General features: G+C 35.2%; 1 protein-coding gene across 1 annotated transcript; it reads right to left on the reverse strand.

Annotated features, from left to right (window-relative positions):
- Positions 1–16,133: 16,133 nt before the first annotated feature.
- On the reverse strand, positions 16,134–16,505 carry LOC131648989 (uncharacterized). The gene has a single exon (XM_058918734.1). The coding sequence runs from the start codon at positions 16,503–16,505 to the stop codon at positions 16,134–16,136; it is 372 nt and encodes a 123-aa protein (XP_058774717.1).
- Between the last annotated feature and the right edge of the window lie 842 nt (positions 16,506–17,347).

The raw sequence follows: 17,347 nt of genomic DNA on the forward strand, positions 1-17,347 counted from the left end.
ACTTATACTGTTTGACGAAGGCCTCTCCGGGGTCTCGAAAAGTACGAATCTCTGAACTGTCCAAGTTCATGTACCATTTGAGTGCAGCACCAGTCAGGCTTGAAAATAATGAATGAGCAATTGTTGATTATCAGTCTGAGTTGACATCATTCGAGCGTACATCACGAGGTGACTTTGTGGGCATGAATTCCCTTTGTATTTCTCGAACTCTGGTACTTTGAATTTGTGAGGAATCTTAACATTTGGAACCAGATAGAGGTCTGCAGCATTCTTTCCAAATAGATCTTGTCCTCGGAGAGTCTTGAGCTCCTTCTGCATTTGCAGAAACTGTTCCTGGAACTCGTCCAATCTTTCATACATGCCACCATCCTCACTGGGAGCGTGATGATATACTTGTCCGCCCGGTGGAGGAAAAGTATGCATAATCGGATGTGGAGAAACCATGACAGCAGATCTTGGTTTCTCAGCATTCTGTTGTGCGAAACCCATTGCCATTGCTCTTGGAACTTCAATTTCCAGAGGTCTGTAACCCTCCGGTGGATGCGTCTCCGTTGTAGCTCTTGGAACTTCAGAAACTGGGGGTATGTACCCGTCTGGAATAAAGTTATACGGCATGCCCCAAGGTCGGTTGGGCGGCATGGTATACTGAGGAATAGGAGTAGAAACAATCTCGGAAACCACAGTCCTTTGTGGTTCTTCTGGCGTTGGTCGATTTTGCGCAACTACCAAGGCTTCTACCATACTATTGAGCCTTTCAACAGCATCTTTGAGAGTAGCAACCTCTTCTCTGAATTCTCCATTCTCTTGTTCAAAGTCTTCCATTCTTTTCTCGCGACTTGAACGAGTGTTGTATGGATGAGACAACTTGAAAGTCTTGGTTCACCTCCTTCTCCTCCTCTCTTTCTGGAGAAAGGGAAGTGACTATTAGATCCGCGACAATTCACGTGTCAGTGCGTACGACTAAAGCGATGCATGATGTGCAATTAAGTTAATATTTTTCAAGGAAACACCATAATTACGTTATGTAACATCAAACTTTTATTAATTAAGCGAAAACGCCATTTTTTACACACTTTGAAAAGGAAATACAGAGAAACTGAGAGAAAGGACTCTAAAACTGTGACGAAGAGCCGACTTCACGTTCTAACATTTTCTTTTGTTTCTCGAGTTGAGCGTTCTCTGACGTAAGCTGATCGATGATCCAGGAAGCAGGAGGGATATGATGAGAAAGCGACGATTGTGTCACTTGTCGATCGAGTACTTCAGGTAACTCATCCTTCCTTCTTAGGATGTTCTGAATCTCAACATTTTCCGTGTTGACGATTCGATACTTGTTTCTCCAAGCATTCCTTTCTTGGCATACCTTGTTTAATGCCGCTTGTAGTTTCTCAACATCGGTGGAGAAAAGGAAAATTGGTTCCCTTAGGGGAATAGGTTCTTGATGTTGATATGGAATCCTGAGCTTGAATGCCCTGACGCGTACCCATTGAAGGTAAGGATCCTGGGAGATGCAAAGACGTTTTCCTAACAATCTTCTCCCTTTTGTGTGAACAAGACGCCAGGCTTGGACAATTTCCTTCTTCAGCATGTTGCCGTGATCGTCGATGTTCTTGAAGAACAGACCTTCCAATTGAATACTACTTGGTATATTTTTCATGGGATAGCCATATTGACGACGGGCTAAAGCTGGATTGTAACTAATTCCTCCCTTAGTTCCAATAAGGGGTACGTTGGGAAAACTTTCGCAACTGAAGATGATCTTGGTTTCATCGTTGTCAGGACTACACCAATCAATGTCCGTATGAGTGAGGGACATGATTTTCTGTGACCAGTAAAGGCCATCCCTCATGTTCCAGAAAGTGCTAGACTTTGGCAGGTGTGAGACGAACCATTCGTATAACAACGGTACGCAGCATGTGATTAATCCTCCTCGCTGCAGGTTTCTTGAATGCACAGAGTGATAAGCATCCGCAAGCAAGGTTGGAACTGGATTTCCAATTAAGAAGATCTTAATGGCGTTGATGTCGACGAAATCATTAATGTTAGGGAACAAGAACAATCCGTAGATAAGCAAAGCCAAGATTTCCTCGAAGGCGCTCATATCTTGGATGCTGACGAAGTACCGAGCTTGATCCAACAAGAACTTGGAGGGTAATACTTGAATTCCTCCTTTACTCACCATATGAGTTCTGATGTCGACTACGTTCAAGGGAGTAGTTGCGGCAATGATAATGTCGTCAGGATTCTTTTCCAAACCAGAGTACGGATCTTGCGCGTACATGGGTATTCCAATCAACCGAGAGTACTCCTCTAACGTAGGCATGAGTTGATAATCTGGAAAGGTAAAACAGTGATACGTTGGATCGTAAAACTGTACCAAAGTGGGAAGGATCCCATCCACAATGCTGGTATTGAGAAGAGGCAGAAGTTTTCCATACTTCTCCTTGAAAGCTTGGGGGTTGACCACCAGTTTTCCGAGCTTTTCCAATTCCTCGACCTTAGGAATCTTGAAGGTGTATTTCCTAGCTCTCTTTCTTCCATAATCCATGGTATAGATCCTTAAGTCCTTTCTCCGTTTCTCTCTTTCTCTCTGAAGTTCAAAACGTTCATTATTTAGTTTCCTTGAAAAACGACTCGAAAAAGACTCTTTTGTTTTTAGTTATTTATTATGGATGATGCATGAATGCATGAATGCACACACAAGAGTTTTTAAACAAACATGGGTAGAAGGGTATAGTGGTCATGGAGTCACAACGCAAACCTCGCCCCAGGGTGAACTAAGGATAAGGATTTTTGTACCTGTAGAACGGGTTCTAGGGATCTCAGAGCTTTTGCTCAACCTTAAAGATACGTTGACTGGTATCTATAAGAGAGTTTTCTCTGAGTGTAGTATCTGCGTGACAATTACTTTCGTAATCACCGCTCTACGTCCTAAAAAAGGCTTTAAGTGGGGTTAATGTGTTTCTAGGTCCTCCTGGTACAAATCAGTCTCGGAATGCATTGGCGCAGTTAATCACAACCAGCCAGGCAAATCCCAAGAGTAAATTTGGGAACCAAGATTAGAGGGCCTTCACCGAGAAGACATCCTCCATCCTATCTTATGTTGCACTCAAATCCGGGTATAGGATTTCTCACCACAAGGGGGAATCAAGCCCTTTCCCGATACAGAATAAACAAAATAAACAAATATATATGCAGCAATCACATGAAATGACACAGAGGTTAGGCAGGACCTCTCTTGTTTGAGGGGGAATTTGGCATCCCTAATTCCTCATTGGGGCTGGACCAGCAACAGGTCAACCATTGGTTTGGATGAAAAACCAAGGTTTTTAATACTTATATCCCCAGCAGAGTCGCCATTTTTCTGTGGTGTCGTTTTCTTTACCTCCCCGTTTCACTTGGGAGGACGGCACGCTAGACCCTTCACGCGAAATTTGGAAGGAGAATGCGCCCGGGACGGGAAGAATTTTGTTTCAATTCTTCCTACGATATCACACAAACTTTTTAATTGTCCTAACGAGTAGGAGAGGGGAAAAAGATCTCAAATTAACCCTAGGAGTTTGCTAAGTGTGGGGATTCACCTAGACTAGAAATTCTGGAGTCCGGGGGGTCGGTTATACATAGGGAAGAGTTTAAGCACCCTACATATCCGTAGTACTCTACGGGAATCTTCTCTGTGTCAATGTGATTGTGTTTGTTGCTTGTTATTGGGAAAGTTTCTCCTTTGTGTTAGGAGAGAGAATTGAATTGAATTAAAAGAAAGACAGACTGACTATTTTTGGTATTTTATTAGCTCGCTGTGATTCCTTGTGAACCTCATGCCTACATATCCCTAATGGAAGTCAGAGCTTAATGTAGTTTGGGGAACTAATTAGGGAAATTAATTATTTTTTTGTGCCTTGCTTGAAGCTCAAGGTTGAAGCTTGAATTAAATCTCTGTTTACAGTAGAGAGATATGAAATCATCTTTACAGAGAGGTATTTCTACTATTCCACCACAAACATTAAAAAGAGTGATAGAATAACTGAATTCATTTCATTCAAGAGGGGGACCTTACTTGTTTATGTGCAAGTATACCAGTCAACTGCATCTTTAATGAAAGAAAGATGCTCATCCAAATTAGGGAAAGTTACCACATGTCTGGGTTTTACTGCCAGCACATGCCTTTCAAAATCCTAAATGGGAGACTTAATTAAAATTAAAATGAAATGTAATGTTTGTTTGTTTGAATGTGGTGAGATAGGAGAAAGATCTCTCTATAGAGATAAGCTATATCTATCTACTGTATAAAAGATTTGACTTTGGCTGGCTTGTATGAGGCCCAAGCTTGAGGCTTTTTGATTGATTGATTTTATTGACTCTGGGAGATAAATTTATAGGGGATTAACTACAGGGAATTTTTGTGTTCTGTACAAAGCCCAGAATTGAGGCTGACTCTAGTTGGAGAGTGTTTATTTGATGGATTTTATTTGGTGTTCTGTACAAAGCCCAGAATTGTGGCTGACTCTACTTAGGGAGACTCTTTTTTTGTGCCTTGTATGAAGCCCAAGGTTGTGGCTACTCTGACTAGGGAAAACATTGTTTTCTGCCTTGTACAAAGCCCAAGGTTGTGGCGAACTCTTAAAGAAACTGAGTATGGATGACTCTATGGGGAAAAGATCCTAGAGGTTGGGAATCTTTGACACAGGAAATGTGGTTTATCTGCCTTGTACAAAGCCCAAGGTTGTGGCTACTTGATGATGAAGGACTCACTGGGGAGACTCTATTATCTGCCCTGTACAAAGCCCAAGGTTGTGGCTGACTCCTAACTGGGGAAGTTATTATTTGATGCCTTGTATGAAGCCCAAGGTTGAGGCTGACTCTTTTGGGAGTTTTACTCTGCTGGAAGATTTATTTATTAAAAGACTGATTTTTTGGAAGCTAACCCTTTCCAGGGATTTTGACTCAGCTGGTGAAATTATCTTTTTAAAGAGTGAATTTTTGGAAGCTAACCCTTTCCAGGGATATTGGATTTAAAGGAGTGATTTTGGAGGCTAACCCTTTCCAGGGATTTTGGATTTAAAGGAGTGATTTTGGAGGCTAACCCTTTCCAGGGATTTTGGATGATAGCAGAAATATTATCTAATTGAGACTTCTTGTTTAAAGCCCAAGATTAAGGCTGACACTGACTGAGGATAGATAACTATGGATCCTAGACTCTGCTAAGGAAATTAATGAAGATAAGGGTGACAGAGACTGTCCATGTCTCTCATTCCAAAAGGTGGACTCAATATGAGATTGAGACAATCTTAGCTTATTTAAAGTTTGGTTTAAAGTGGAAGAAACTCACCAGGATAGGCTAAAAGGTAACTAAAGACCTGTTCGTATGTTTATAAGAAACCTGATGGGTCCTTGTATACAAGCTCAAGAGTAAGCTAGAAATGCTTTTAAGAAGCCTGTGGGTCCTTGTACAAAGCCCAAGAGGAGGCTAATCGAGGGTCATCGAGGGTCCTTGTTGTAGCACAAGAGAAAGCTATGTGGTTTTGAACTTAATTTGGCTCTAAGCAAATGGGTAAGAGGTTTCACCGGGAATAATTCCTCTTTGGGTGGATGTATCCTATTTTTTTGTTCTAAGGCTTTTTTCAAGATGTTTCACCGGGAATAATTCATCTTGAGGGTTTGAACTAAAGATCTCTAATTAGGAAAGAGCCTTCACCGGGAAGACATTCTCAATCCTAGGCCATAGTCCTATAATATATATATAGTTTAACTGTCCTAAGGTTTACACTCAAACATAGTTCTAAACAATATATAAACAGTTCTATATTTGACAGTAATTTAAATAAAAACTGTAAATTGAAAGCTTGTAAAGCCTAACCTGGATGGAGTGAAGGCCTTTGAAGATGTATGTACAAAGCCTCACCAGTAATTTTGATAACAGTTGAATATTAATGATAAACAGTTAAAGGTTTTTTGAAAAACAGAAGAAGTGAAGATGGACAAAGGTCACATAGGTATCTGAAGAGTTTCACCGGGAATAATGCCCTTCAAATACCAGAAGAATGTTTTGAAAACAGAAAGAAGATTTTGTAAATACAGTTTTTGAAAATTGACAAAAGTCAACTTAATTATGATAAAGGCAAAGCCTTCACCTAATTAAGACCTAAATGTTTAGGGTTTTATCACAAAAATAGGTGCAAGAGATTAAGTTTTGAAAATCAAATAAAAACTATACTTTTTAAAGTATTGAAACATACTTAAAACATATGATTTTAAACCTAATTAAAATATATTGAAATAATATATTTTTTGTGATTTTTTTGGATATCCTTAAAATAGATGTATTAAATAAGAAATGTGTGAAAAATCAAGTGAAAATGATCTAATTTGATAGGTGAATTAATTAGTTGAAGTTATGAAGAAATTGAATGAGAAAAGAGCTAAAAAATAGGTTTTGTCTCCTAAAGGGCTTGAACCCACGCCCTCTAGGTTGCCAGCTAAAACACTTACCATCTCGACCAGGCGCGCAGCTTGTTATGTGAATACCTCCAAGTCATTATATTTCAAAACAAGTTCATAAATGAATGAAAAAAGTTAAAATGAAACAAAAGGTCTGAGGGGGGGATCGAACCCCAGACCTAAGGCATGGAAAGAGTTTGGACGCGCGCTGTAACCATTGGGACACTACGATGAATTCGTAAGTGACACACCTATCATTCAAAATAAAATAAACTCGTTTCTAGGAAATTCTAAAAAATGGCGCCACCATCTTCATCTTCAACCTCAAGCTTCAAATTTTTGAATTTGCTATCTCCTTCGTTTCTTAACCAAACTTAAAGATGTAGACATGGATTTTGCTCGTTTTTGAACGAGGATCATGATGGTATCCTTTGATTTTATTTATTTTCAGTGTAATTCAAAATTCACACGCATGAACACGAAGAACCCTAAAACTGAAATTAAACATGAAATACTCTATATGCATGATTTGATGCAATTGATTGAGGGTTAATGATCCTTAAAGGTGCAGAAACCAACTGGTAACTTCATTTTTAATTTATCATGCGTGAATTATAGAGTTTGAAGCTCTTAAAACTTACCTCAAAAATGGAGATCTGGCTCTGATCAAAGTGTGTTACAGAGTTTTTGCAATGATCCAGATAGCTTCAGTGATCCCTCTGGAAGGTGTTGAGATGCTTAGCTTGGATTGAAACTGCCCAGAACCCCTTGCTCGACCCCAACTGCAAAATCTCCAAGTGAGGGGTGAAGATGATGATTCTCCACGTACAGAAGTGTTCCAGAGGTTTGGATCACCTCTAAATGCCTCCCCTAATGTGTTTGAATACTTACTTTCAAAGGAAGAGCTTTGGTTTGAAGAATTCGAGTCTTCTTGCCAAAGAACCTTTGAAAAACTTAAGTACGAAGAAAGAAGAGAGAAAGCAAGAATTCTGTTGCTTTGGTGTGTTTAATTACTGAGGTATGATCTCTTATTTATAGGCAAAGAGTTCAGTGTGTTTGCAGAGAGTGAGCTTGCTTAGTGAGGTTAATTTGGTTTCTTGGTTATGAAGGAATTCAAAGAAATATCCAAAATGCAATGATGAAAAATTGATTCCTCTTGATCCCAAGCCCTAGCCCTTGATTTAATCTGATCTTTAGGGATCATTTCTGATGCAGAGAAGCCTCTAATTGGCTTAGGAGAAGATTCCTTGATGATTCACCAATATTCCATTTTGTAATGATTACTTAATCACATGGCATTGAATTCTTGCAACTTGGCCAAAAATGATGCAATAATGCATTTGATTCTTCTAAATCCCTTCTGATACATCATGTACAAGAATGCATCAATTGGTAGAGGCATTGGTACAAAGTTTGCAAAGTTCAAATTTTGACATGACCCATAATTTCACTTCAAATGCCCTAACTTTGATCAACCATATCTCTTAGCTCATAATGAATTTGAAGATGGTTGAATACAATTTGAAAAGCCCTTGATATGTACTTCAATTCATTAGTTTGGTGTTTGCCCAAAATCCTTATGGAAATTAGTGAAAAAGTCCCATAAAGTTTGAAGAAAACTAGGGTTTTCTTGCTAGTTTTGTGAAGGCATCACTTTGAAGCTCCATATCTCTTCAATGGTTGATTTCTAGCCAAAACATCATTTATGACAAAGTTGTTCATTGGATCAAAATCTAGAACTTTCATGTTGGAAGTTTTTTTCAGTTTGTAGGTGAAATTGTGAGATATTCCCTTCCAAAGTTTGGTAAAAACCACTTGAAAACACTTAGAAAATTTTCTAAGTATGAAAAGTCAAACTTTGACTTTTTGATTCTTAATTGATTTTCTTGATTTTCCTTGATCAAATGACTTTAAATATCATCTATTGATGATTTAAAACTTCAAAAGTCATGGTTAACCAAAATTTCCAAAAACTCAATGGTGATCTTGTACAGTTGACTTTTTTCAGGTGAATCGCGTTTCTGGAGATTTCATGTGAATTAAGCTATCCTCATAAAATGAAGGGTTAATAGTAATTCACCCCCCTGTAATGTTAGCGAATTTTGCTTTTCCCCCCTCCCTACCTTTTGGCAACGGTTTTTTCAAAAAAACTGTTGCCAAAACCTACCTTTAGCAACGGTGAGGGGGTAAACCGAAACACGCTCATATTACAAGGGGGTAAACTACTATTAACCCTAAAATGAATGATATGAATGGATCATATTGAGTTATTGGAGGATATTGAGCCATGATTTGAGTTGTGGACCCATGTCCTGATTAAAAGTCAACTATCTTGGTGAATTAGGTCAAAAACCCTAATTGTCGACCATATGAAATTGATGACTGTAAATCTTGAATTGAAGTGTAATTTCCAATGGATAATGTCATATGAACCAACTGAAGATATTTGAACCAAATGATGGATGTCCTGGGGCTTTTTAGGGTTTCCCAAATGTGATCCCTGATTTTAGCCCTTGATGGGCTCAAAACCCTAGATTGGCGATCTAAGCAGACCTGAGTCCTGATGACTGGCGTCTAATCAATCATAGGTGAATAGAATGAAGCTTTTGAGTCCTATGATTGTATTGGAAACTAATCCTTTTTATTGATTGATCCTTTGCCTGAGCCTTTTTGTCTTTGAACATCCTCGACTGGGTATCAGACAAGCAAGTGACTGCCCTGAGTACCTGTCCTAAGTTTGATGAGGTATTTGGTGGTATGACATCTCAGGGGGGGGGGGTCAAAATTAGGGTATGACAAAATTTCGCTTGGATTCTTTACTAATTAAAGATGACACATACTGGAGGCAAAGAGCAAAAGCTCACTAGTATAAGGATGGGGATCTTAATACCCATTTCTTCCATATTTCAGCTACTTTAAGGAAAAGAATCAACATTATTAAATCTCTCACGATGGACAATGGGGAAATTACTAATTCCACTGAAGGGATATGTAAAGCAGGTCATGATTATTTTGTTGACTTATTTCAAAAGAGGCCAAGCTCTCGCGATCGAGTTTTACAAGATATTGCAACATCAATTTCAGTTGATGATAATTTTATGTTGACTGATGCTTTCACTATTGATGAATTCAAAGAGGCTATTTTCTCCATGCAAGCGGATAAGAGTCCTGGCCCTGATGGTTACAACCCCAGATTTTATCATCAATTTTGGGACACGTGTGGTACCGAAATTTTCAATGCTGGTTGCTCCTGGCTCGAGAATGGTATTTTCCCTCAAAGCCTTAATTCAACCAACATTACCCTCATTCCAAAAGGAGAAGCCCAAACTTCTATGAAAGATTGGAGACCGATTGCCCTTTGAAATGTGTTGTATAAGGTGATAGAAAAAGTCCTTGCAAACCGTCTCAAGAGAATTCTGGGAAAGTGCATCTCTGCTAACCAATCGGCTTTTGTACCTGGTAGATCTATTTTGGATAATTCTATGGTAGCTATTGAGGTGGTCCATCATATGAAGACAAAGAGCAAAAGTAAAGTTGGTGATATAGCTCTAAAGCTCGATATCAGTAAAGCTTATGATAGGATAAATTGGGACTATTTGAAGGATGTTCTCGCCACTATGGGTTTTTGTCAAAAATGGATTGGGTGGATGATGATGTGTGTTGAAACTGTGGATTATTTTGTTGTAATGAATGGCAACATGGTTGGTCCGATTGTTCCTGGGCGTGGATTGAGGCAGGGTGATCCTTTATCCCCATATTTATTTATCCTTTGTACGAAAGGTCTTTCTGCGCTTATTAGGCAAGGTGAAGCTAGAGGAGATATTCAAGGCACAAAAATTTGTAGGAATGCTCCTATCATCTCTCATTTATTATTTTCCGATGACTGTTTTCTTTTTTTCAGAGCTAATATTAATGAAGCTTATGTGATGAAAAATATTCTTGTCACTTATGAAGAAGCCTCGGGACAAGCTATCAATTTTCAGAAATCTGAATCCTATTGTAGCAAGAATGTTGATTCTGACACTAAAAATGTTTTGGCTAATGTTTTAGGAGTTCAACAAGTCTTGGGTACTGGTAACTACCTTGGTGTTCCTTCTTTGGTTGGTAGAAGCAGAAAAGATGCTTTTAAGTTTGTTAAAGATAGAATTTGGAAGAAAATCAATTCTTGGAGTAGTAGAAGCCTATCTCAACCAGGGAGGGAAACTTTGATTAAATCTGTTCTCCAATCAATCTCGTCTTATATTATGAGTATATTTCTACTTCCTTCTACTTTAATTGATGAGATCGAGAAAATGATGAATTCCTTCTGGTGGGGTCATAAAAGAGATAGAGCGAAAGGCATCCATTGGCTTTCTTGGGACCGTTTGTCTATGCCAAAAAGTGTAGGAGGCATGGGTTTCAAAAATATTAGTGCTTTCAATTATGCTATGCTAAGCAAACAAGCTTGGAGTCTTATGATAAATCCTGATAATCTAGTTTCTCGTCTCTACAAAGCTATGTATTTTCCAAATTGTGATTTTCTGGAATCTGCTATTGGACATAATCCCAGTTATGTGTGGCGAAGTATATGGAGTTCTAAATTTGTGGTTCGAGGAGGTTATAGATGGAGTATAGGGTCAGGAGAGAACATATCGGTTTGGGATCAGAATTGGTTATATGATAGTTCTTCTTTGGTTAATCCTTGGCCTGATAACTCGTTTGTGGCAAAGCTCCGAGTCTCGGATTTGATGATTCCTAATAGTAAACATTGGAATCCGACCTTGATTTCTTCTCTCGTTGGGGGAGATATTGCGCAAAAGGTTTTCACTACTCCTTTATTTGAATCGTTTCAGGTGGACAAATTATATTGGAAGCTTGAGAGAAATGGGAGGTTCTTTTTTCGGAGTACTTATCGATACTGTATTAATGAGGCCATTGACACCTCTCATCTCAGGATTGAGGAAAGGTGGAACCTGATATGGAATATAAAGACCTCTCCTAGGGTAAAGAACTTTTTATGGCGGCTTTGTAGGAACTGTGTGCCTACTAGAAGGAGACTTTTAGATAAAGGAGTTAATTGTTCTTCTAGCTGTGTTGGTTGTAGGGATGGTGAAGAAAATAATTATCATGTATTTTTCAGTGCCCGAAGAGTATTGAGTGTTGGGAAAAAATGGGTATATGGCCTATTCTGCAGCAGTTGATTAATAATGGAGTATTATTTGCTTCTGTGATCTTTTCTTTCCTGCAGGTATCAAATCAAGATCATCAGGCGGTTTTCTCAACTACCTTATGGAGCATCTGGAAAGGTCATAATAATCATATCTAGAATCAAATTGAAGAATCATCAGTCACCATTTGTAGTCGAGCCTTGCAGTTGATGGCGGGATGGCGAGATGCCCAACAACTTCGAACCAATAACTCGAATCCAGATCCAGCGACAACTGTTACCAAGTGGAATAAACCTTCGGTTGGTCGTTTCAAATGCAACATTGATGCGTCTTTCTCTCATAATAAGGTATGCATTGGCATGTGCATTCGAAATGCTGAAGGTCATTTTGTCGTTGCTCGCACTGAATGGTTTTCGCCTTGTACTGAAGTTGTTATTGGAGAAGCTTTAGGTCTTTTGGCATCTATCAAATGGGTTAATGGTCTTGGTTATGATAACATGGATTTTGAGTTAGATGCCAAAAGTGTGGTGGATAGTGTTATATCTCCTAAACCAAACGATTCGGACTTTGGTGCTGTTACTGGAGAATGTAATCGTTTGTTGTCACTCTTTTTTTAGGAACTCTCATGTTAAGTTCGTTAGGAGACAAGCCAATGAGGTTGCCCATGCTTTGGCACAAGTGGCTCCATCTCTAGCTAGTTTTCACAATTTTACTGTTATACCAACATGTATTCAGAATACTATTATTAATGATATGAGTTAATCTTTTCCCGTCAAAAAAAAATTATGACAATAAGATAATTTAATATAATTAAAAGTTACACGTATTAATATACCTATGATAATATGATATTATTTAAATATTAATAACTAAAAACATATTTTAGTTACCCAAAATAAAAATAAAAATAATAAAAAGGTTTAAATAATAAATAATGAGTATAAAATGATTTAATAGAAAAAATAAAAAGATAATTATTACCCAAAATAGAAGGAGATTATTTCATATGAATATTGTGTGTCACTCCATAGTCATTTATGAACCATTAAAAGTTATACATTAGTGTAATTTATTGGTGACCTAAAATTGGAAAATGTTGACCAAATCATTTTGTATCTATACAAATTGATTCAATTGATATAATATTTTTATAGATTTTTTTAAAAAGAAAAATGATATACATGATGAAAAATCATCTATGATATTATGATATGATACCTAAAAAAATCATTTTAATTTTATAAAAATTGATTCAATTAATTAAATATGATTTTAAATCTAATAAATAAATAAAAATATTATCCGCATTTAAACACAATTATTTATTTAAAAACTGTGTTTTTTATTTTAACCGTTGTCTTATATAATAAGTAAATGATATTAAAACTTTAATTTATAAAAAATGTTAGAACTTTTTAATCTCGATATTATCTATTATGAGTTACTAGGAACTTTTATTATTTATAATCATTTTTTAAAATTATTCTACTCATGCGAAGTGCGAACACATACGTCCGTAAATTAAATGACGGACTCTTTCATGATTTTGTTTAAGAAATAATTTATATATTTTAAAATTATTGAATTCATATATTTATTAATCAAAAAATTTATACCCTCACTCAGTTTAAAAAAAAATATTTGACTCTTAATATAATATTTTAAAAAAATTATATTTATAAATGATTGAAAAAAATCAATTGCATAAAAATTTACATACACGAAATATAAAATGTGTATGATATATTCTAATTCAGTTTTAGGAATAGGCAAATTAAAATTATGTTTATTGACTTTAAAAATGCATCTTTTATGATACAACGTAGTATTTATTATAAGAAAATAGCATAAATATCTATTTTAATAAAAAAACACGAGACAATTATTTTTATAAACGAGAATAAGTTTAAAATATTTTTATAAACGGAATAAATTCTACCGTTGATACAATAATTTATTAAAACGGGAACAAATTATAAATATTTTTATAAACGAAAAAAGTCAACGATTGATACAATAATTTTTATAAACGAGAATAAGTTACAAATATTTTTATAAATAAAAAAAATCAACGGTTGATACCGTTAATTTTTATAAACAGAAATAAGTTACAAATATTTTATAAATGAACACCCCGGTTCTAAAACCTTGTCCCACCCTGCAAAACTATGGTGCGAGGCCTGGCAGATGCGCAGAGGCATTGCACCTTTTATGAAGGATTATATAAAGTTTTAGTCTGAAATAATAAAATTAACAATATTCAAATTCATTTATTATTAATTTTTTTATGTTTTAATTATTATCAGAAAATATAAAAAAAAATAATCTTCTTTTTATTTTAAAAAATGTCATATGAATAATGTAAAATATAAACACTTGAGGAGCTAACTACATGCTACTACTATATGCTATGTTGGATCTAGGACTAAGACAATACCAATGTTTTTTTTTTTTAAATGAAATTAGCTTAACTTAACCACTCTAGTATGTTTATCAAATGAGGTTAAATTATTACATATAATAGTTTTTTAATTATTGGTTAATACAATGATATTTAAATTAATACAATGTTTTTAAATATCAAATAATATATTTTGAATGTTTTTGTAAAAACTAATTTAACAAAATCTTCAAAAAATGAATTTTAAATTAAAATTTATATACGGAAATAAATTTACTATTAATTCAAATATTTTTATAAATAATATTAAATCAAAAACAATATTTATATATTGAAAAAATAATAAATTTATAAACGGAAACAACTTTACTATTGATCTAAATATTGAATAATAGAAATTTATCAATCATTTTTAAAAACGAAATTTACTACTAATTCAACTTTATTATGTGAAATATGAAATCACTAATACAAACATGCAGGAAGTCAATAAAATTTTTTTTTCTTATATCGTGAAAATTTATTAAAACAAGAAAAATGAACAACTAATATATATATATATATATATATATATATATATATATATATATATATATATATATATATATATATATATATATATATATATATATATATATATATATATATATATATATATATTCACCGATTTATTATTTTTATTAAAAATAATAAATTTTTTAATTGAAAAACTTAATTTTTATTATATTTTAAAAATAAATGTGCGGCACCGTACCAATACTCGTGCGAATGCACGGGTATTCTACTAGTTTACATATACAATAATGTCAAAGTATCTCAAATATTCGCGTGTTATTTGTCTGTGCGCAACAAACATTTTCTCTATCCTACATATATATAGACATAATTATTAAATTATAAATAAATACATAATTTTTTAGTAAACCATTATTCAGTAGAAATATGATTCTCCGCAACTGCGACCGGGAGGGGGTTTGGAACCACTTGATGCCAGAACAGACCCCCGAATCAGACTAAACCGGTAATGATAAACAAAAAAAATATATCATTTGATACTGTATAAGCTCATGTTCAACAAATTCAAAATACCGCTTTCTTTTTCATACAATTTTGAAACGACTAAATTCTTTTAAAATGAAATTTAAATTATATATATATATATATATATATATATATATATATATATATATATATATATATATATATATATATATATATATATATATATATATGACCATTACAAGAACGTGGAGATAGGAGATACAAATCAGGGTATAAGAAAGTTTTTTTTTGTGAGCAAGTCCAAGTCCATGTTTTGTTAGAGCATCTTTAGTGGGATGAATTATAAAGAACTAAAATGAATATAATAAGTTATTTTTTGTGAGGCTAAATTATCAAATACGATTTAAAGAATCTATAGTTAATCTATTCATTTTTTACTTTAATGGTGATTGCTTATAAATAACTAAAAGATGATCCCACATATTTATATTTATTTATAATTATTTTTAATAGTGAACTCAAAACTATAAATTAATTGTCTTTCAATCTCAATAATATAAAATTACTATCTTTGTGACAAATAAGGTTTAGTTGCCAATGCATTCAAAATTATGCAAAAGTATATATGACGCCACATCATCCTTCTACAATGGTGATTGTCTAAAAACATCGTTAACTATAAGCAATTTCCGTGTTAGCTAACTAGCATTAAAGATGCTCTTAGGGTGATTCTTAAAGACAATTTCTTTATCCATCCCTTATCTTTTTCGGAACCCGCACGAATTTCCAAAAACGTCCCTATATTTCGGAAGTGCATCTCCGAATTTACTTTTTTATGAAAAAGAGGTGATTTCGGATGTGCACTTTCGAAAATACCTTATTTTTTTAGAAAAAAAGGTGTGTTCGAAAATGCATATCTGAAAACAACATTTGTTGAGAAAAAAAGGTGTCTTCGGAGTTGCATTTCCGAAAACACTTTTTTTTTTTGATAAAAGATGTCTTCGGAGATGCATTTCCGAAAACACCTATTTCGGAGATGCACTTCCGAAATATTATCTGATGTAGAAAACAAAAAACAAACGAACAAAGCTTCAATTTATCATAAATAATCGAAATTACAAAGATAGATCAACATAAAATTAAAGTTACATATTGTTAAACACAGGTAGTTTAGGATGGGTCAACATTTTGATAACGTCGGCTCCCGATCTTTGAAGTTTTGCATCCAACTCAATCGGACCCTTCGAAGAAAATCGGTCGAAAGTTATCCATATAACTGCTAAATCTTCGTCGTTCTTGACATCAAATGGGGTGAACTGGACGTCTCCCTCGTCGTCAAGTGAAGGCGAGCGGTACTCAAGCTTGACAACCTTCCGATTTTCCGGGTATTGCAAGAGAGAGTTAAGCGACGATATCAATTTCGCGAATAGCGTGTCGTGCGAGAACCTAAATTGAAACGACATCGGGTAACCACTGTTGAAGTATACAAAAGCAAGGTGGGGGTAGGTTTGTGTCATTGCTGTTTGTGACTTGTTGTTGATGAAAACATATAGGTGCATTATATATAGACTTCTTGGAGTAATAATGACCCAACAAACCTTAAGCAGAGACAGAACAGAAAAAAAAGCATTTTTTTGTGCAGTCTGTTTTGTCAAATTCCACAAATAGAACAAAATGACAACAAGTAAATGAGAATACATAAACATTGACAACATTAAATATATGTATATTATATATATATATATATATATTAAATCGGTTTGATTTTACATTCTAGACGACAATACATACAAAAAATGACACACATCCGGTCATTACAAACAAAAAAGATCCGGTCTAATCTAAAATGCCCTGAACGATCCGTTGGCGCTTAAATCTAAAACTAGTAAGTTCTTCGACCTCTCTATATTTTCCTCCCGCTCTTGCTTCATCATTTTTTTCGAACTCCGCCATTCTTTCAAAAAAGGATCCGGACAAGCATCCGCCTCTTTTGTATGATGTGTCATCCACTGACAAGAAGTAGCTGGAATAGGACACCCAGGTTTCAAAAAACCTTGCACAAAGTGGCGCGATCTTAGATACCTGATACAAATGATGCGGCCGGACGAGTCCAAAGGTTGGCGACTATGAAGTGGAAAAAATGTCTCCGAAAATCCAAATCTCGTCAAATCAACACACACCCGATCGTACGCACTTGCTATAAGATGACCCATATCGGGGAATGACATCCACTTTGAAACTGGTGCGTGACCAGTTAGTGATGGAACAAGGGAATCATGAATTTTATCAAATTTTCTTGTTTTTCATAAACTCGGCCGTAGATGTCCCTATGCGAAGTCCACTCCGAAATAAGTGCCCG

This window comes from Vicia villosa, linkage group LG2 (genome assembly GCF_029867415.1).
Source record: "Vicia villosa cultivar HV-30 ecotype Madison, WI linkage group LG2, Vvil1.0, whole genome shotgun sequence".
In the NCBI taxonomy this organism is placed as follows: domain Eukaryota; kingdom Viridiplantae; phylum Streptophyta; class Magnoliopsida; order Fabales; family Fabaceae; genus Vicia; species Vicia villosa.